The sequence below is a fragment of the Cornus florida genome, unplaced genomic scaffold (genome assembly GCF_030987335.1).
Source record: "Cornus florida cultivar Cherokee Brave unplaced genomic scaffold, ASM3098733v1 CherokeeBrave_3.0.0_Hap2_Chr08, whole genome shotgun sequence".
Lineage (NCBI taxonomy): Eukaryota > Viridiplantae > Streptophyta > Magnoliopsida > Cornales > Cornaceae > Cornus > Cornus florida.
The window spans coordinates 38,767,974-38,790,553 of NW_026775578.1; the positions used below are offsets into that span (position 1 = coordinate 38,767,974).

Below are 22,580 nucleotides of genomic sequence, written 5' to 3' on the forward strand. Positions count from 1 at the left end.
TTAAGACCCTCCTCATAGGCTAGTGAGAGTCCTGTAGTGTGGATATATTTATGTATAGACTATTAGCTATTGTTGAGTTGGTTAAAATGTATATGCGTATCGAGTCTCTACTTGGATTGTAATAGGTTAGAACTTGTTCGTGGGCTTGACCCACCTCTATTTTTTAGGTACTCATTAGTTCCAGACTTAGACTTGATCGTGCTGAGCAGAGACTACTACTTACTCTTCGACGATGTAGGACTTTTCTACATGGTTTACTCTGGATGTTTTTAAGTCGTTTCCATTTCAGTTTGGATTATTATTAGGGGTCCATTAGAGATGGATTCCCGAGTTGTATTAGAATTGGAGAAGTTGGATGTATCAGATTAATTCTTTATTTATAAAAATTTTATTCTGAGATTTTCAATTTGTTGGTTTATCATTCTAGTTTTTTCAGCAATTTATTTATTCCTATTTTCTTAATTGTATTATGTGTTCGTTAATTGCTAATTGGTTTGATATCCTCGGGTAATCAGGTGTGGGCCTGGCCAACCCGCATTCAAAAATTCGGGGGTATCACAACCACCAACACACCTAGACTACATCACCAACACACCTAGACCTTGCCAGAACCACCGTCACCATCACAATAAAAAAAATAAAAATTTTGAAACACCCCGATAACTTACATAGACACCACCACAATCACCACAACCACACCCAACCTACACCATAATAACCAGGCACGAACCCAATATGGGACCAGTGGAGGCGGATCCCACTGGATTTTTTATATTTTCATTTTATACCTTAATTTGTTTAGAATTTACGAAGATGCCCCCACTAAAATTACATTTTACCCCCACTGAAGTCTTTTTTTTTTTTTTTTTTTTGGGCATTTTATACTTTAAATTTTTAAGAATTTCTGAAATTTTCCCCACTAAAATTACAATTTAGCCCCACTATTTTTTCATTTTATTTTATTTTTTGCATTTTATGCTTTACATTTTTAAAAATTTATGAAAAAACTCAATTGAAATTATAAAAATGGACTCACTATATAAGTTTGCCTCCACAAATTAAAAGTTTGGCTCTCCTCACAAAATTTTCTGAGTCCGTTATTGATAACATCCACCACCACCACAAACCCACCACAACAGGAAAAGAAAAAAAAAGAAAAAGAAAAAAAAGCAGCCACGTCTGAGATCGGGAAGAGAGAGAGAGTGTCGGCGGCTAGGTATTAAAATGAACCCAAAAAAAAAAAAAAAAAGTTAACAATTATGGTAGAGAAAGATGCTTAATGATGAGAATAGTTTAATCAATTAACATAACCAAGATTTTGTAAATTAATTGAATTAAATAATCAGGGACAAATATGACATTTGAAACACAGGATATCATTGTTAAAAAAGTCGTTGCCCTGCATCCAGTGACATTGACCGAAATTTCAAGAGGGTGTCAATACAATTTATCCATAAAATTAAAATTGAAGTATTGAAAAATTTAGGAGTTAGAATTTGAATTAACTTTAAAAATAATAAAAAAAAATGTTAATATTTTTTTAAAATTTTAAGTTAAAAAATAAATTGATAACTCACGTTGATATCATTTAAAATTTTACTTCGTTACCAATCTCGTTCAATTGAGTTATTGAGCAACAACTATAGCTCTTTTAAATAATAATCAACGCCATTTGATTGTAATTTCATTTCAGAAGTTAATTGTAACGACCCACTCCACCACATGGTATGATATTATCCGCTTTGGGCCTGAGCCTGCACGGTTTTGCTTTTGGGCTTCACCCCAAAAGGTCTAATACCAATTGGGCCTGAGCCCGCACAGTTTTGCTTTTAGGTTTCACCCCAAAAGGCCTCATACCAATTGTGACAGTGTCTGGGTCAGGCTCTGATACCATTTGTAACGACCCATTCCACCACATGGTATGATATTGTCCGCTTTGAGCCTGAGCTCGCACGGTTGTGCTCTTGGGTTTCACCTCAAAAGGCCTCATACCAATTGAAGGTGACACACTTACATATAAGCACTTCTACCCAGGCGATGTGAGACTGTGCATCCATAGCTTGCCAGTGTGGTAGCCTGACAGTAACTCTCGCACCCGCCCACGGCACACCCGCCCACAAGGTCATCACATTAATAATACTTTGGTAATTATTATTATAATTTTTTGTAAGTTGTATAATTTCACTTTACAAGTCCGTAGTTTGGTAAATTTGGAATTGTTTTCCTAAATTCCTACAAAAATAAGTAGGAAAATTCAGGAGAGAGAGGAGAGAGAAGATGGGGGAGGTGTCCGGAGACTCTGGTTCCATCAATGCAGCCGATGAAACACCGAAGCAGCAGCAGCAACAGGACAAGGCATGGCACACCTACATCTCAGAGGATCTGCCCCGAACTGTTCTCGAATCCACCGACTCAGCGATTCGCTCTGCTCGTACTCTCCAACACAACTCGTCCGATCATCTTCGTAATCTCCAGGTACTTCATTTTCTACATTTCCAATAGTGTAATATATTCTCTTTCATTCTAAGTTTCATTTACACACAAGCTTATCGTGTTCGTATGTAATTAATTTTATCGATTCTGGGTTTCTGTTGTTTTATGGTTTATGGCTTCCTTGATTTTTGACCTAGTATGTTCTTACCATTCCTCATGTTAATCTGGGTTTTTATTATAATGCTATGAAATGCATTATTTTGTCAAATAATGCTATTTTCAGTCTACTTTCTCCAGTAGTTCCTAATTTAATGATCCTCGCATTGTGGGTGTTTAGTTCCCAATCTGGATAATATTGTTTAGCTGGTGACTATGACCGTCATTGGGCCAACTATGCTTTATGGAGCCAGAGTGTTGGGCTTTAAAAAAGAAACAAGAACAACACCTGAAATGGGAATGCTAAGATGGATGGTTGAGAGGCTAGAAGAGATAGGGTCACAAATGAAAGTGTAAGAGAAAAATTAGGTGTGGCATCCATCAACGAGAAGCTAAGAGGGAGTAGACTTAGATGGTTTGGGCATATAGATGTGCCGCCGATGAGAAGAGAGTTTAATTCTCATAAAAGGTTAAGAGACGGAGATGGCGACTAAAATTAATGTGGGATGAAGTTATTAGAACTGTCTTTAAAAAATTAAACATAGTAGGTGGAATGGCAGGTAATAGAAAGGAATGGAGACAAGGAATTCATGTTGCCAATTCCATTGATATGGGAATAAGGCAATGACGAGGATGATGATTATTTATGTTATATTTCTGGAAAATTTCACTAAACACAAGCTTATTGTGTTCATATGGAAAATTTCACCATACACAAGCTTATTGTGTTCATATGTATTACCTGATTTCAGGTTTCTCTTCTCTTATGGTTTATGGTTTGTTTGACTTCCATCAAACTCTATTCTATCTTTTCGTAGTGTTAAATTCATGAAATGAGTTTTTGTTTAAACAATACTATTTATTTTTTTTATTTTTTTTTCTTCAACCAAAACTCTCTCCGCATCGATTCCCATTCCAATGCTCTTCGCACAACAGAATTATTTATTTATTTCCCAGTAAGCTCGCATCACATCATTTGCCTCTTGCAAAAGTAATTATTTTTCCGTCATGAATGGTTAAGTGATAAACAAAAAGCCCAACCAGACTAAAATTTCGATGAATGTAAGTAGGCGCTTTTGCAGTCTGTTTGGCCAGAGTTTTTGTATAAGAAGGACTTCAAAATTAACTACTGCGAATTTGCTTCTGAAATGCTATAACAACAACCTCTGTTAAGAGTCCATGAGGTGTCATATTCTTTTGTTGGCCATAAAGGGTAAACCTAGTGCATGAGGCTCCCACCATTGCGGGTCTGGGGAGGGTTAGATGCACGCAGCCTTACCTCCGCATGCAGAGAGACTGTTTCCTTGTTTCGAACCCATGACCTCCAGGTCACAATGGACTAATGGAGCAATCTTTTCGTTGCACCAAGGCTCGTCATCATTCTTTTGCTGGCCATATAAATCAGAAAACATAAAGGAAGTCAACCAAAATTAATCTGATGTTTTGTTAAGAGAATACAATAAAGTGTTATAAGAATGCCAATTATGTTCCACTTTTCAGCTTGGCAATAGTTTAAAGACGAGGCTTGGCAATATGATTCTAAAACTAACAAAGAATAAAAAAAGAAGGCTGGCCGGGCATTTAAAAGAAAATCCTTGAAACCCAATCAATTCTCAAAGCATTTTATCCCTCTATTGCAAGAAGTAAGCATGAAGTTTTTCTTGAAGTAGAGGTTTTCCCTCCATTAAACTGTAGGTTTTTTTTCCCCCTTTATTTATTTTTCCCTCTAGACAAGTATATTGCATTAAATGTCAAAAGGAGTAAATTTTAGGTACAAAACAAATGAGGGTATAGTATCAGGGACAATGGGTGAATAAATGCAAGACCCAAATAAATTAAGGAAAACAAACAGTTTGCTGATAGAAATTTACAGTTGCCTTGTGCAAACAAACCAAAATACGATGCAACCAGAATCTTCTTTTACTCATTGTTCCTCAGAACTATTCTCTTTGCTATAATCAGGAAGAACTAAGAAGTATAAAGCGCTATTGATGATTAGGGTTTTCTGTGAATTGCTGCTACTAACATGGATTAGGGTTTATGGGAGGATCTTTTCTTGAAGTTGCAAACCTACCACGTCTTCTTCTCAACGGTGAGGTTGAATGCTTCCCAACTGATGATGGCAGGACTTTTAGGGTCGATTATCAAAGTACGGCATGCAGGGAATCAGTCCTTAAATCTTGCCTTGTTGGATGCTTTGATAGAGATGTGGGAAGCATCGAGTCGATCGAGATGTGGGTGGCGCAAAATTAGAAGATCGCGTGTAGGGTTACGGTTTCAACCATGCCTGATCGTCTTCTTCTGTTCAGATTACCATTGGAGAAAGAGGCACAAAGAGTCCTTATCTCTGGTAAGAGGACATTGGGAGCTGCTACTTTGGCAATTGATGTTTGGTACTTTGCCATCAGTTGCTCGGTGGTGAGAATAAGGGAAGACGAGTGGTGATGTATGGATTGCCTCTTCGTCTTTGTTGTTAGAGGTTGTTCGAAGCTGTAGGGAATATGTGCGGTGGTTTTAGAGGTGTGGAGATGGATGATATGGTGGTAGGAGAGAGAATTACTCTTTTTGTCTCCGATGAAGTTGTGATCCCGGAGTTCATCTTCGTTGAAGATCAAAGAGTGGCTTTCAAAGTTGATTTAAGGGAGGAATCTTCATCATAAATCTTTCCGAAAGCTTCATTTGACAGATCCATACCACAATGTCGCTTTTCTTTTGAATCTCAAGGACAGGGACGCGTGAGACTTCATGCGCCGTCTGCCTTACCACGTGGCAGACCACGTGATCATTCAGAAGTTATGAAACAATCCAACTTTGGGCCTGGGCTGAAGCATAGGTCGCATAGGCCCATGGCTAAAGGGTCCTAGTCTGGGCCTAGTGTATCTCATATCAAAAGGAAGGTTCAGCGGGGCTTTCATTATTGTTTGTCCATCTCCCTATCATTTTCCAAGCCCAGCCTAAATGTTTTGCCAAGGTCCAGTAGAGGAAACCCAGCCCATTTTCACGCCCATCATTTATCAAAGTATGATTCCTTTGCCTTCCATCCATCTGTTCATCAATACTGGTCAAAGGCGGAGAAGACGAGATGGAAGCAGATCAGCGTAGGCAAAGGAGGTTCAAGCACGAAAAACATGACTTCTCGACATGATTTGTGTTGTTGTAACACGAACACAACAAGGCTAATCTCTGCCCCTTATTCGTCGGATTATAGAAGCTTCAACAGTGCATATCGGACTAAGTAGGGAAAACTGCACCGCCATGGTAATCGATTGACCCGCCATGAAAAACAGAAGTGGATTGCTTGATCTACCACTCCTCTGGACCCAGGGATGCCCTCTGTCACTCATTTTCGGAACTACACTCCTTCTCCTTCTTCTACTACTTCTTGTGGGGTGTTGAGGAGTGGTGTTGGGATGGAAAAGGGGTGTGAATTGTCGAATCTATCTATGGTACCTGAAATTGAGTCTGGGATGTGCTCGGACGCGCCGGCCGATTCCGGGCCTTTTCTTTCTGGGTATATTGAATCAGATGTTAATACTGATATGGAACCGTCCGCTGGGGTAACGGTTTGTGGGTCGTGATATTCAACTTAGATTGACTGGGGAGTTTGCAATGGCTTTGTTTAAAGAGCTTCACCTTCGTGTAGCTCTTAAAGGTTTAAATTGTTTGCCACTCGGAGGGCTAAGGGAGATTGCTTCACATAGTTTGGTGACTCATGACATGGGTGATTCTGATATGGATACAGATACGCAGACAGACTTGTATGCTAATGGTAAGGAAAACGAAGAGGAGAAGAATGAAGTCTTGCCTCCCATTCAACAGGCATGCTCTAATGAGTTAGTCCCATGGTTAGAATCGGAGGAACCATTGGCTGTGATGCGACTAGATGGATCAGAGATGAATGCTGATATGGGTAAGGATATAGGTGTTACTAGTGAAGAGCTGGGTGTCTCTTCAGAGGGCAAAGGTGATCAGGCCCTGGCCATTCTTCACGCAATTGTGGAAGGGAGAGAGGTTGCAAAGAATATGCAGGGCACGAAAAAAGTCAAAAGTAGGAGACCTTTAACGTCTTGGAAAGCGGAGCAGGAGTTTAAGAACCTTATCTCTTATGTTAACTATGAAGGGAAGGATGGGGTGGCGAGGGAAAGGAGAAGGACCAGAAGTGGGAAAAGGGGAGGAGGGGAGATGATTGTTTATGGTTCTTAATGGAGCTACAAATTATTACTTGGAACGTTTGTGGTCTCAGTGATCCGGACAAAAAGAGGGTGGTTAAGGTAGCTGCGAGGAAGTGGAGTGCCCATGTAGTTTGTTTGCTAGAAACTAAGATGGCCTCTATTTCAGATGTGGTGGTTAGGAGTCTTTGGGGATGAAGGTTCGTGGAATGGGAAGCGCTAAACGCCTCAGGTACCTCTGGTGGAATCCTAGTTATGTGGGATCGCAGGTGGCTGTCAAAGATGACTATATGGAAGGGGAGTTACTCTCTGTCGTGCGTGTTTAAGATGTAGGAGGACAATTTCAGATGGGTATATTATGGGGTTTACGGCCAGTTATCGACATGAAAGACCTTCCTTCTGGGAAGAGCTTTGCTATGTTAAGGGACTATGGTCTTTGCCTTGGTGTCTGGGTGTGGACTTCAATTCTGTTAGGTCTCCGTTTGAGAGATCCACAGGGGGTAGGTGGTCCTCGGAGATGACCTAGTTTTCAGATTTTATTGATGGTCACTTTTTTTTTTATTTGCCAATGGAAGGGGCATCCTTTACTTGGTCTAATGGCAGGGATCCGGTTACTTTTTCAAGGCTGGATAGATTCCTGATTTCTGGGGAGTGGGAAGAGAAATTTCCGGATGTTGTATAGGCAGCTCTTGTAAGGGTGACATCCGATCATGTTCCCTTAGTTTTAGATTGCGGGGGTTTGAGATCTCGGTGCACCCCATTCCGCTTTGAGAATATGTAGTTGAGATTAGAGGATTTCCAAGGAAAAGTCCAGTTTTGGTGGGAGGAGGCAATGGCCACAGGTTCCTCTAGTTTTGTATTAGCCAGGAAGTTTCAGATCCTCAAAACTGAGCTTAAGAGGTGGAACAAGGAGGTGTTCGGGAATCTTGAATGGAAGAAGAATGGAGCTCTTGCCGATATTGTTGAGATTGATCGTCTTGAAGAGTTGGGACAGGATGTGGAGTCTCTGCGCTCTAGGAGAGCCTCCTGTCAAGCGATTTTTGCTGAGATCGCTACTATAGAGGAGATTTCGTGGCGCCAGAAATCTCGAGCTTTGTTGTTCAAAGAAGGGGACCGCAAAACGAAATTCTTTCACAGGCTTGCTAATGCTTTTAGAAGGAGTAATCATATTAGGTGTATTCGTGTAAATGGTTTGGAGTTGTGGAGGGAGGATGAGGTGCGCGGGGGGATTGATTCTTTTTACCAGCAGCTTTACACTGACACGTTAGGGTGGAGACCTCAGCTTGACGGTCTCCACTTTGATGCTATTTCTAAGTTGGATAGAGACAAGCTTGAGGTTCCATTTACTGAAGAGGAAGTGATGAATGCTTTATCGAGTTGTAATGGTGATAAAGCTCTTGGGCCAGGTGGGTTTACTATGCGGTTTCTTATGGAGAGTTGGGAGGTGGTGCAAAGTGAGGTGATGCGTACCTTCTAGGAATTTCATTCTCATGGCATGTTCGAGAAGTTATTAAATGCCTTTTTTATTGCCCTTATTCCTAAGAAGGGCGACACGTTTGATATCAAGGACTTTCAGCCAATTAGCTTAGTGGGATGCATTTACAAGCTCATTGCCAAGGTTCTTGTTCTTAGGATGAGTAATGTCTTGGATGGAATTATTTCGGAGTCCCAGAATGCTTTTGTGGGAGGACGGTAGATCTTGGATTTTGTTCTTATAGCAGGGGAATGTGTAGGCTCCAGGTTGAAGAGTGGGGTCCCTGGCGTTTTATGCAAACTTGACATTGAAAAAGCTTATGATCACGTCAATTGGCACTTCCTTCTTTACTTGCTTCAAAGGATGGGGTTCGGAAGTAGGTGGAGGAAATGGATCGAAACATGTATTTCGTCCGTCAAGTTCTTTGTTCTTGTGAATGGTTCTCCTGCTGGTTTCTTTGCAAGCTCTCGAGGTTTGAGACAAGGAGACCCCTTGTCGTCTTTTCTTTTCCTTATAGTCATGGAGGGTTTGAGCAGACTAGTGAGGAGAGCGGAGGATTTGGGTCTTATCAGGGGTTCAGAGTGGGCTGAGATGTAGCTCATTAGATTGAGATCTCCCATTTGCTGTTTGCCGATGATACCTTGGTTTTTTGTGATGCCGATGTCTCCCAACTTAGATATTTGAGGTGCATTCTTGTCTGTTTCCAGGCGGTTTTTGGGCTAAAGATCAATGTTTGAAAGAGTGTGCTTGTCTTGGTTGGGGATGTCCCGAATATTTCCTCATTAGCTGTAGTTCTTTGGTGTGGAGTGGGTGCTTTTCCTCTTTCTTATCTAGGATTGCCTTTGGGGGTTTCCTCGAGGAGGGTGGGGAGTTAGGATCCGGTAATTAATAGGTTTGAGAAGAGGTTTGTAGGATGGAAGAAGCAATCTCTGTCGAAAGAAGGGGGGGGGGGGGGGGGGGGGTTTCTCATCCCTTCCCACTTACTTTTTATCTTTGTTTAAAATCCCATGCTTTGTTGCCGAAAGGGTTGGGATGTTTTTTCCTCACATATTAGATTCAAGGTTTGTGATGGTAGGCGCGTCCGCTTTTGGGAGGATTTATGGTGTGGAGATCAGTTGTTGTCTTACTCCTTTCCTAGACTTCATAGTATTGCCGAAAATAGGCACACCTACGTAGCTGATTGTTATCGGCTTGATAGCAGTGGGATTACATGGGATGTTCGCTTTAGGCGTTATTTTCAGGATTGGAAGATGGATGAGGTATCTGCTTTTCTGGGTTTGTTGTATCAGCAGAAGGATGTTGGCAGAGGTAGTGATTACATTTTGTGGGTCCCTTCCTCCCGGTAGATTTGGTGTTCGGTCCATGTACTTTTGTCTTTCCAACTTCGTTGCTCTTGCTTTCCCATGAAAGACTATATGGCACTCTAAGGCTCCACTTAGAGTAGCATTCTTTGTTTGGACTGCTGTTTGGGGCAAGATTTTGACGTTGGACAAATTGAGAAAGAGAGGCAACACTATCGTTAATTGGTGTTGTTTATGCGAACGAGACGGTGAGTCTATGGATCACATTCTTATGCACTGTCCTATGGCGTATGATTGTTGGAACCTTATCTTCGGTGTATTTAGCGTACATTGGGTAATGCCTTAGTCTTCCAAAGGACTGAATGAGGATGCCCAGTTAGAAGCCACGCTCGCGACTATTGGAGGATAGTTCCACACTGTGTTTGGTGGTGCATATCGAGAGAGAGGAATAGCAGAATTTTTCTGGCGACCTTGAAAATTCATATTCTTTATATTTTCTCTTATGTGAAAGGAAGCGCTTGCTCCTCGATTGATGACTTAGTTGATCTTTTGGACTCTATAGGTCCTTAGGTTCAGCTTTCGTTTTTTGTATTTGGGACGCGTTCCCCTTTTGAACGCTTTCTAATTGAATATTACTTATCAAAAAAAATAAAATAAAGCGCTATTGATTTTTGTTATCTCATATACACACATTGTTTGGAGTCCTTAATACACATTATTTTAGTTATAAAAAGGAGAAAATTTTCCGGTACAGGTCAGTCTATAAGAGAAATCATTCTCTGCATATAATGCAAAAGGAACACTAAACATTAACATAGGATTACATTAAAATTCACCCACAGCGTGGTGATGCTTGTAGCTGCACCCACAATTGCAGCAATGAACTTGTGAATTGGCCATTGGAGTGATTTAGAAGGACTAACAAATAGAAAACAGGGTATCATAGAAGTACTTTGAGCACAAAAATACTTTTTTAATTTATGCACAAAAATATTTTCTTCCCTAGTTCTCAATTGGACAAGTTTAAACTGAATTCTTTCATCAGGCTTCTATCTTTGAGCCACTCTCTCTATATACTCCGGAATAAAATTAATAGGCATATTTAGTATGAGGTTTATTGATGGTATAGTATAAGTCCAACAAAATTAGAGCAGGAGTCAGCTTGAGATTATCATTATGGAGGGATAGTCTGTACTGTGGCTTTCTGTTTCAAGAGCATGTTTAGATAGACTAGAAGGAAAGGAACTTCTGTACAATATGGAGTTAGCATGAGATTATCATTATGGAGGGATAGTCTGGACTCTTTGTTTTAAGAGCATGTTTCGATAGACTAGAAGGAAAGGAACTTCTATACAATGCGGAGTTGTTAAAAAATTTGATCGCCATCAGAGCTGCAAATAAATCAAGTCAAGATGAGCCCCTAGGGGCTTGGTGATGGAGGTAAGGTAAGGGGTTGGGTTCTAATATGTCCCGGTTTCGAACCCCAACACCCCCATTATAATCCTTGATTTAATCGGTGTTGTTGTTGTGGGGCCGGTTGAAGCACCCTTGGTTTGTAACTTGGGGTGGGTCCAAAAGGCCCTGCCCAAGGGAGTTCCGAGTTTCAAAAAAAAAAAAAAAAAAATCAAGTCAAGATGAATACTAACGTGTTTGAGCTGGGATCAAACATGCTGCGAGTTTAGCTAGTTGCGGTCGGGTTTGTTTCAGATGTAAAAACAAGTGTAGCAAACTAAAAAGAAACTTGCTGGTGGTGGTCTCAATGGTAAAAGAAGAAAGTTAAGAAACTATTGTTGTGGGCATCAACTGTTTGAAAATTAAAAAGGAGAGCGAAGATTGAATGATTATGAATAAAAAAATCCGATATAAGCCGTGAAAATTAAGAGCTTTAAGCTTTCATTCCCATGGTCTAATTATGCTTGAGGTTTTGGGCCACTGTGGCCTCCACTACTATGCCTTTTTGGCTAATTTCGGAATGCCAATATATTCTTGCCCCCAAAGTGCATGAAAAATATATAAAAAATTGAACCAGCAGTAAACTAATTACACTTTTTGGAGCCCCTTTTAGATTGCATCATATGATCTCACCCACTTGAGCATGTACAAATTTTGTGCAGTAAGATATAAATTAATCATGGTTTAGTTTTTACGATATCTTCTGTCCGCCTTAAATCTTACAAGAGTTTCTTAGAAGTGTTGTATTGCTTAGAAGTGTTTGAATGATGTGCAAACTTGGATCCTTGATACTTCTCTCTGAGTGCTCTGTGGCCTTGGATCCTTGATATTTTCTTTTGAGTCTTATATTGCTATCTGATCTAGATGATGAGTAATTCTGTGCTATGTTCTGAATGCCAATCCGCTGATAAATCTTAGGAGGTCCTATAGAGTATTAATTTTAGTTAGAGTGACAGTGGTTTAGTGCTGCATTATGCTTAATGAGCATAGCACAGTTACTATTAATTTTTACTATAATAATTTCGCATTGAATATTTTGGCCATTAACATCTTATATCCATCAGAGGAATGGCCAATTACTTGTCTTTCATACAGCTATTTTACTTTCTTTTTCACATTACTTGAACTTTTTCTGAAAGGTATCTCTTGCAGGATTTTATACCACAAATTGGACCGAAGTATAGAGCTTATGAAGTTGCTTTCTTCAAAAAAGTTAAAGGTACCTAAAATGAAAAAAAAGAAGGTTAAAGGTGACTACATGACTTTGTTAGTATATACACCCATGACTTAAAGGGCCATTGCTCATTGTTGATCACGATTGTGCATGTGGTGGGAGAGGGAGCTGATATTGGCCTAATATTTGGCAAGTTTTTACGCGAAGTGGTTGTTTTTAGATTGGAACCCACGTATACATGAATGCCTATAATGTGTTTTGTCATTTGAACATGTGGTTTATGAAGTTATGCATTTTAACTGGATTTTGGAACATATAATTTTTCTTGGGAGAAAGGCCAAAGATGTAACGAACACCAGTAGAAGTTATATCACCAATATTTTGGTTATTTTAGGGGCTATTGCTTAGCGCAGTGGCTTCAGCTTTCGTGTTCCTGCGAGTGGGAGGACACCTGCTTCCGACCGAAAGCTTTCTACTGCAACAAAATAAACTATACACCTATGTACAAAGGCCACATTGAGACGGCGGCCGTTGACCACATTGGGATGTACAAAGCCGTCCTAAGTTGCCAGGCATGAAATTGGGATTTGGTTTTGGAATAGCCACTTTTTAATAATACCAAAGGTTAGGTATGTGCCAAGTTTAACTTAGAAAAAAAAAGGTATGTGCCAAGTCTACCCCTCCCATCACCCTTGATTATTAAGACCGTCTTGGCACCCTGTTATTTTTGTGCTGTAGTCGGTTGAAATGTGGGCAATGACTCGTCACGGATGTGATTTGTCTGAGTGGATCATAGTTGGACACTTTACCACCTGGCCAAATTATCAGTATGGGAAGTTGGTTGAGTCTTTTGACTAATGGGTTATTTTGGTCTTCATCTCTTTATTATGTGCTTCTTTTTATAGATGAGTATACAATTGCAAGAGAACACCCAGCTGTGGCTGGTGGAGTTGCTGTTACAGCTGCCTTCCTTCTTATGCGAGGTATGAGTTTTGGTCTTATTCCTTGCAAATATGTTTTACCAATTGGTCACCTAATGTATAATGATGCATCTAGCACTTTTTATTTATTTTTATTTTACATATGCAATTCAAACTTCTGGCGCACTGGGAGAAATGAAGCACTTGTTGCCCCCTCCCCCTTGGGATAGGAGGGGGTGGGGAGAGGGACAAGTTTTGCATCATCATATCATTTGTTTCTTGCCTATGTGTTCGATATTTGCAGAGAATCTGATGTATTTCTATTTATTTTATATATGACGGTATTAGATTATGATTTTGTGTAGCCAGCATCAGCTAATAGGGATTAAGGCTTTGTTGGGTTGAGTTTTGTATAATCAATAAATCTTCAAACTTCCATCTAGAAGGTGACTATATCAAGCATTAAATTATTGGAAAGCCATAGCGGAAACTTCAGCTTTGAGTTCCATGGTGATCCTGGGTTTTAACTTGAAAACAGGAGTTAAAATAAGGTGCTTACCCCCATACGCCCACTGACAAAAACAAAGGCGCTTACCCCATACCCCATGAATATATCTTATGTGGTATATTACAAGTCTTTTGACAAAGATTCGTTCAGGGATCATGTTACCCATAATGTGTTCGGAATTCCAGGAATGTTGACATGACTGGTATCAGTCAATATTTTAATGTATTTTATTGAATATTTTAATGTGTTTTGATGTAAATGATAACCTATAAATTGCATTTAAAGGTTCTGTCTGTGGTAAAAGTTTACTAATATATTTTTGATGGATTTTATTGAAAATATGTACAACTCCAAATAGTTAGGATAATACTTTGTCGAGTTGAGTTGTATTGTTTTGCTGAAAGATTTTGTTTAATTTGCATGGTGAGTGATACAGGCAAATATTAGGGTAAGGTGGTTTTGACAGCGAAATTCGTTCCAGCATTTCTTGAAATTGATTGTAAAACATGTTATTATGGAGTATTGCGAAGGATGAAATTATTCTACACTTTTCAAATATTATATTCCTAAAAAGGGTATCTAACAATATTGGACAGAGAATTAACTAGGCCCTGAAAGACACAAGAGGAAGGATAGAAAGTTAAAGACAGTTAAAAGTTTTTTGTTATTTTACTTGCGGATTAGAGACTGAGAGGAAACTGAGGAATACAATTCACTGATGATAAACTAAGAGAACATGTAGGATTAACAGACTTCTTACAGTTATTTTGCATGAACTACATTTTTGTTTAATCTGCATGGAGAGTGATACAGACAAAAATTAGGGTAAGGTGGTTTTGACAGCGATATTCGTTCCAGCATTTCATGAAATTGATTTGCAGAACGTGTTATTATGGTATTGTGAAAGATGAAATTATTCTACACTTTTCAAATATTATATTCCTAAAAGGGGTATCTAAAAATATTGGACAGAGAATTAAACAAGGCCCTGAAAGACATGAGGAAGGATAGAATGTTAAAGACGGTTAAATTTTTTTTGTTATTTTGCTTGCGGATTAGAGATTGAAAGGAAACTGAGGCATAGTTGTTAAAGGCTCAAGGTGCCAAAGACCTTTTGGAGCGTAAGCGCAAGGCGCAATATAAGCCGCAAGCCTGATCAAAGTAAGGTGCGTGTATAATAATGTTGCATATTTAAATATATGTTATTTTATATATATATTCAGAATCAACCATTAACTGTGGTTAGTGTATGTAATGAACCATAAATTTTTGAATTTTGTCAAGTATTTCTTAAGGTTATACAATACGATATGTGATATAAATTTTTTTAATTTAATAGTCATTAAATAAAAAAGAAAATGATATAAATAAATGATTAAAAAATACAAGGCGTGCCTTTTTTGAGCCTACTAAAAAGTGTGAGCCTGATTGAAGGGGCTTGGTGTTACAAGGGGAACTAGTCCCACATCGGATCTGGGTGGAAGTGCTTATATGTAAGTGGTGTTATCGTCAATTGGTATGAGGCTTTTGGGGTAAAACACAAAGGCAAAACCGTGTGGGCTCGGACCTAAAGCAGATAATATCATACCATGTGGTGGAATGGGTTGTTACAGTTGGTATCAGAGTTAGACCCAGTCTTTGATCCAATGTCATGCCAAGTGCCCGACCCGGGGGCGTTCGGGTGAGCCCACCCGGGTAGGCAAGATGGCCCAACCGCAACGAGGGCATTGTGAGTTCAGGTGGTAGAGAATGTTACAAGGGGTACTTGTCCCACATTGGAGCTGGATGGGAAGTGAAATGGCTATAAATGGGTGGGTATGCAGTACCCAATAGCTTAAGCTTTTGGATAAATGAGCAAGCGTCCACCCGTTACACTTGGCCTGTACTAGGTTGAGGCGCTCTAGCTTAGCCTTGACAAGCATGGGCAAGCGTCCACCCGTTACACTTGGCTTGTACTAGGGGAGTCTCCTCCCCTTTAAAGGATCTCCTATTTTGCTACAGCCAAAGACCCCACCAAGCAAAGTCCAAGCATCTTGAGCTTGCTTCCCCACTATAAACCCTCTCCAAGCTTCGAGCCTGCTTCTCATGGAAAGCGGCATGAACCGCATGTCCCAACTCACTCCAAACAAGGCAAGGAGTAAGTCCATCCTTTCCTAGCCACTAGACAGTGCAAGAGGAGATGATCCACCGACTCCTCATCCCCTGTTAACAACCATCTACTCTAAAAGCTTAAGCTATTAGAGAGGGTGTAACTTTAATATTTAGATCCTTTAACACGCCCCCTCACGTGTGGCATTCGTTTTGGTTCAACACGTGTTATTCAATTTTAATTAGGGTGACGGTGAGGTTTGAAATTGAGACCTTTGGCTCTGATACCATGTTAACAACCATCTACTCTAGAAGCTTAAGCTATAAGAGAGGGTGTAACTTTAATATTTATATCCTTCAATATCCCTCTTACACATACAACACTAGTTAACAATAATTTGCATCCTCAGATTATCAATCGTCAAGGTCCTCCCAAGGCTCCTGTCCTTGCATTGACTACATTAGCAAGCAGAACAGAGGATTCTTAACAAAAAGGAGTATTCCAAGCAGGGAACAGAGGTTAGCAGTCAGTCATTTGAGCAGAATCTCACGAGTCAATGATTGAAGAAAAGTCAGGTGGTACCTGGATGGCAGAGGTACCTTTCATCATTAGTGGACAACTGCTGAGAAGTACTAATATAAACCATTACAGCGGAATCACTAGGAGGGGCACTTGATGGAACATTAGCTGCTTTGACATCCTGCTGCTGAGTAGTACTAGTATGGACTACATTAGCAAGCAGAACAGAGAATTCTTAACAAAAAGGAGTATTCCAAGCAGGGAACAGAGTTTAGCAGTCAGTCATGTAAGCAGAATCTCACGAGTCAATGATTGAAGAAAAGTTAGGCGATACCTGGGTGGCAGAGGTTCCTTCATCATTAGTGGACAACTGCTGAGAAGTAGTAATAATATAAACCATTACAGCGGAATCAGTAGGATGGGCACTTGATGGAGCATTAGCTGCATTGATATCCTGCTGCTGAGTAGTACTAGCATTTGAAGAAACAATCACTTGATTAGTCTGAGTAGCCCGTGATTTACCTATTATGTCATAGCATTTATCCATGGCATGATCTCTCCACCACAATAAGCACATCTACCTTTATCATGGCCACATCCCCTGTACGATGTCAATTATGATTTCTACCATAATAAAAAAATCACTGACCTCAAAAATCAGTATAAGTTCCTGCACTAACACTTTTTACTATTAATATGGCCACTTAAAGAATCCTCTTGACTTGCTTAATTGACCAAGGCAAAGTTGAGGCTTGAAATAACTGGAAGTACACATTATTCAATGAAGGAATGCTACCATCAATCAATATCTTCCCTCTATTCAACTGAAGAAAAGAATTAGTCTGGACACAAACCCCAAAAGTAGTTTCTTTAGAATTTCAATGTCATTAGTAAGAGAATAGTGCTAATTCAACTCATATCAGTATCCCCTTAAAGGCGCTGTAGTACTCAGACTTGTCTCATTTGTTGAAGGCTATTTATAACTCATGAACACAGTAGACATTCTTCTTAGAGAACATTTGTTAAACTGCAACGCAGATTTTCCTTACAGTATCACAAAACATAGCATTAGAACAAAAAGATGGATCTATACTATTTTATAGCCAAGTCAAGGCAATTCTTTGACTGCCATTTCTCAAACTCTGTACAGTTGCTAGGTGCAGATAGAATAAAAACGGCCTTCTTCCTATCATGTAGCTTGAATGCTTGGGCGCATAAGAAATATTTGCTACCATTATACTCCACTGTCATAATGTGCATACCCAAGCTGAAAATTTTCACTTCAATACCCTCAGCCATAATGTGAGTAATGGGAAAAAAAAAACCTAATTACTGAAACATCCCTAACATAAACAATGTACTATATTGCACAAGCCAACTTCTTTTAATTAGAAAACTCATCTATTTTATGATAAATCAGCAACCAATCCTCTGAATCAAACATACTAAACACTAAACAGGATGCTAAAACACATAATAGAAATGTATAATGAGGCATAAAAAAAGATGGAATCCATACATTGGTCAATCACTTCGATTCGACACAGGCCTCTTTTTATATAAATTCATTCAATCAAAATCCAAAAAACTGAATTCAGTGGAGTGAACCATAAAAAACTACAAAAAGATCACCAGCCTAAAATTTGGCAAACAATGAAATCAGATTTTGGGAAATATGATTTTGGCACATCAAAATGCCTAAACTTATCATGAACCAGCTATCAGGAGGCAATTTGTCCAATTCTATGCACTTTTCCTTACAAATTTTTGTACTGCACAGACTCTACAGACAGCTCTAAACTGTAATTTGTCAATTGTCTTCTCTCTGGTACCCTCTTTTGCCTGCACCTGCTGCCCTTTGCTGAAGGGAAATAGAGGAAAAGCTTTTGTGATTTGATTTCTCTAATCTGTCTATATATAATTCATAAAAAGATAAAATTACAATTATATAGTTTTTTCTCGTAATATTACTCAACACTTGGACAGCCATTTGGAGGATAGTTTTAACAGCATTTTTTTTAGTTTTGTTTTTTATAATATTTCAATTATAGTGTTTCTAAAATGTATATTGATGAAGAACCGAGCATGGCCTGAGAGTTTGAAGTACACATGGCCCACACCTACTATTGGAGACATGGAAAGATAGACGAATTAGGGATTTTTGTCTATTTATTATTATAATTATTTTAATAGTCTTTTGACAATTGACAATTTGAGGAAGAGAGGCAATTGGATTGTAATTGGTGTTGCCTTTGCAAATGTGACGGTGAGTCAGTGGATCATAGCCTCCTGCATTGTCAAAACATACCGAATAAACCAAATATGAGGATTGTTAGTTGATCTTTTATACTCTATAGGCCCTTAGGTTCAGCTTTCGTTTTTTGTATTAGGGACGCGTTCCCCTTTTGAACGCTTTTCTAATCGACTATTACTTATCAAAAAAAAAAATTTATATGTGGGTTGAGAACATTGTTAAGGCACCTTTTATGATTATTGATTATTATTGAGATTATGGTTGAGATTTCTTCCTCTATTCTTCTTCTCCTCCATGTTTTCTATTCTTTACCCTATCCTGCATCATATTTACTCTGAAATTTTATATTGAGTCCAAACAAGCTGTTCAACTCTCATGTATTTGTGTTTCTGCACATTATTTGGGGCAACAAGTCTAGCCTTCTGTGCATTGTTGTTCAGTGTTCAAAGCTTGATTGTTTAAACATATTATCCTCTTGTCAAGGGGTTCTTAAAAATCGTTCTTTGTGGATTTTGTGCTAAATGATATTTATTATTTATTATTATTATTATTTTTTATTTTTACACTTGAGATCTAAGACCTCGTCTTATTCACAGGCCCAAGAAGGTTTTTGTTCCGTCATACATTTGGTCGGTTTCAGAGTGAAGAGGTATCTCAATTACTTCTGTAGAAGTTTTTTCGACTGTTGAGAAAATGATTTTTATTTTTTGTGTTTATTGAATTTGTAAATCGCACAAAAATGAAAATCCACATCCTAGGTTCCATGTGCATTCATATAATGGTCATATCATTACAGTCTACTTTAAGCAATTTTGGGTTTTTGTAATAGAACTACATATTTTATCTGCAGGCACAATTTATTAAAGCCGAGAAGAACCTAAAAGAGTTGAACCTCTCTGTTGATCTAATGAAGAATGAGAGTAGAAAGTTGCTTGAAAGGGCTGCTCTTGCTGAAAAAGAAATGAAACAAGGCCACACTGAGCTCATGTAGTAGTAATTTTAAGAATTTTGAATGTGAGTTTAGCTAAATATATGTTAGTTGTCTTATCTAAATTTAGGAAATCTCTGCAGGAGTGCTGGAAGTCAAATTCAACGTCTTGCTAAATCAGTTTGCAAAGTTGAAGCACAAGCTTTGGGTAAGGGTTTTTTTATTTTATTTTTATTTTATTATTATTATATTTTTTCAATAATATACAGGGTAGTGGGACCCTGAGAGGGTTGTTGACCAGTTTTTGAAGCATTCCTTCTTCAAAAAAAAAAAAAAAAAAAGGCATTCCTTCTTCCCTAGCTGGTGGTTTGTTCCATCCTTTGGTTTTCCAGCTTTGTCAAGCCTTTCATTTCCAATGAGCATAAATACTTTTGGTGATTATATTCTTAAAAAATTCCAACATGGAGGTCCTTGTATTTTAGCCAGGAGAAAGGATGTATGGAAACTAGATTTTCTGGTACCATCTAAAGACATCACAAAGGAAGGTTGCTGATTATTTTATTTGCAGTTGATCCCATTTTAAATTCACCTTTTATTAAGCAATATTATAGAAAAAAGCTAAAGGAAAAATAAACGGTGAAGCACACATGCAAACACATGTTTTCACAAATTAGAGATGTGGGACAAACTAGTGATGCAACAAATTGGTAGCCTAGGCCATGAAGTGGCATAAATAGTTCAATGAATTTACTAAATATTTGGTTGTCAAGTTCATGATAGCATAGTTTTTCTTTGGTTCTCTCTAATTTTTTGACAGATTTGATGGATGGACTACGAGAAATTCCTGGGAGGGAGGCTTTGAAACTTAGAGCAGAGGTAAGTGGAGTGTCATCCCCATATTTTGTAGTCTGTCTTTTCTTATGCTATCAACAATCTAGTGATTCTTGATTGATGCCTTAATTGGGAATGCTCTCTCTCAATATCGATCAGGTTGCTTCTATGGGATCACTTCTTCAACAGCAGAGGATTGCTATGAACAGAAGGATTGTGAAGATTTCGGAATTAGGTGTTCCTGTTTGATGGATAATAAAAAATCCATACTAGGTGTTTTTCTTTTCCATTTTCCTTTCCTTAGTTTTTCTGGTCTCCATGGTCAACAGTGTTGAACAAGTATTGTGTATTTTAATAAGAGATTTTTTGAAAATCAAAGTTTTGTTATGGTCTACTGTATGCAACCTCTGAATTTTTGTCTAATCAATTGAGTAACATACAAATAAGCTATCCTTCTTCTGAGAATCTTCTCTCTTCATGATCATTCCTGACTCTCCCTACAAGAATTTGACTCAAATTTAATTTATGCATGATTGGTATTCCTTATGTTTTTTGTTTAAAATTTTCTGGTAACTGAGAATTTTTTGGAAACAAACCATTTATATGATATTAGCGCACACATTTTCCTCCAAGCAGAGCCTGAGAGGTTTGTTTGGTGAGATTATGGACTCCCTAGTTTCCCCTAATTGTAAGTTCTTCCTATATCATGAAGTTCTTAGTGTACTAGAGTTCAAATTATCTATAGGTCCATAGCGATACTGGAAATATCTATTTCCATGGGTTGACTCTTCTCTCGACACAAAGAAGTGAGACCATAACCAAGAAAGCAGGCTGACTACACAATCTTATTGATTAGATACATTCACGCTGGGTACGCATGATGTTTTCATTATTTCTTTTACTGTGATCCACTTTTTTCAACTAACTTTTTTAGTCTCTTCGCGCTCAACCCCCTAGATATTTTACCAGCAGCGATAGAGTTTTTCCTTTAATACTAATCTCTCAAAGTCTTCCGTATCAATGCTCGTATTAGGTTTGGCATGCAATTTGGTTTTAGATTTCTTAAGTTTTTCATGAACTGAATTTTCGTTAAGTGAGAGTTGGCCAAATAAGAAAATTGTCAAATCTGATTTAGAAATTCTGGCCAAATCCTCTTACGTTGCCAAAGTGCATTCAAAGAATAATGGTGGTTGGTTATACTCCCTCATAGATGCACTCCTATCCCATCTTGTTATTTCTCTATGTTAACCTAACACCATTATTGGAATGTCCTGCAAGTTTGACTTTTCAATGTAGGACATTGTACTTTTAGTTAGAGATGGGGGGAGAGCTTCTCTCTAGGCCTTCTCTTCTAAAATTCATTTCAATTTCCTTTCAATCTTCATGGCTTTATCAGGTTCAAAGGGTTTGTGTTTGGTATCTCGAACATCATGATCCAACATGTGTCCGGTTCTATAAAGCATGGGTAGACATAAATTGCCATATCCGTCCCTTAATTTTTTAACAAATGTAGTATCGTGTCATGTCTTTATCCCGTATTCTTTCCTCTTCTTCATGGGTAGCATGGACTTTTTTCCTTCCTCTAGAGAATCACAACACTTTTATTCGGGCTCAAGGGTTTGAATCTTCTAGGTTCTCCAGTGGTGTTAGGCTGACTGGAGAGGTAGTGGTCAGTATGGAGGTTGAAAAGGAGTTGTTGGCCGATCAGTGAAGTGGTCAAATTTGTTTAATCGTGATGTAGAAGACGGGAATGGAACTATTATGGTGTTCCAAGTTATTTGAACCAGTGTAAAATGAAGGATGAAAGTATTGGCTTCTGCAAGGGACGTTTCTGATGAGGGTCTCTTAGATTAGGATGATTCGGTTGGTTACTTCATTGATAGTAAGTTGCCATGTCGCGCTAATGATGAACTTTCAGACAGACTATGGGATCAAGAATGCCTCATTGGAGTTCTATCTAGTGAAAATGTTATTTTTTTCTTGAAATTTAGTTATAATGCACCAAAGTACAGTGTCCTTGTGAAAGTACCATGGAACTTCTCGAATGGGCACCTGGTCATGAAAATATGGTACCTTAGATTGAAGCTCTTCTTAAAGTGGCACTACTTTAGGATGTTTTGAATACAATTATAATCTTGTTGTGGTTATACCACATTTCCTTGAATATTGGAAGGCGAAAGGGCTCAGATACACTGCTAGTGCTATCGGGCAACTTCTCTATGTGGACTTGGCCAATGAGAGGAAGAAAAGAATCATTTATGCGAGGATTTGTGCAGATTGATGCTTCTTGGGAGTTGGTTGAGGTGTTCAATCTGGATTTCGGTATAATAGAGATTAGAGAGATTCGAGTAGAGTAGCTGTGGAAACCAATA

At 38.6% G+C, this 22,580-nt stretch overlaps 1 protein-coding gene across 1 annotated transcript; it reads left to right on the top strand.

Annotated features, from left to right (window-relative positions):
• Positions 1 to 2,207: 2,207 nt before the first annotated feature.
• LOC132271375 (RGS1-HXK1-interacting protein 1) lies at positions 2,208 to 20,673 on the top strand. Its single transcript, XM_059772726.1, has 8 exons — positions 2,208 to 2,475; positions 12,138 to 12,204; positions 13,065 to 13,142; positions 19,046 to 19,098; positions 19,300 to 19,436; positions 19,521 to 19,585; positions 20,195 to 20,253; positions 20,368 to 20,673. The coding sequence occupies exons 1-8, from the start codon at positions 2,278 to 2,280 to the stop codon at positions 20,455 to 20,457; spliced, it is 747 nt and encodes a 248-aa protein (XP_059628709.1). The 5' UTR covers positions 2,208 to 2,277; the 3' UTR covers positions 20,458 to 20,673.
• The last annotated feature ends 1,907 nt before the right edge of the window (positions 20,674 to 22,580 follow it).

What these genes read in the sequence shown, in the direction of transcription:
- LOC132271375 (XM_059772726.1), top strand. Translation starts at nt 2,278, where the DNA reads ATGGGGGAGGTGTCCGGAGACTCTGGTTCCATCAATGCAGCCGATGAA. An exon ending in GTCGGTTTCAGAGTGAAGAG is followed by an intron (nt 19,099 to 19,299) that starts GTATCTCAATTA and finishes TTTTATCTGCAG; the next exon opens with GCACAATTTATTAAAGCCGA. An exon ending in CAAGGCCACACTGAGCTCAT is followed by an intron (nt 19,437 to 19,520) that starts GTAGTAGTAATT and finishes AAATCTCTGCAG; the next exon opens with GAGTGCTGGAAGTCAAATTC.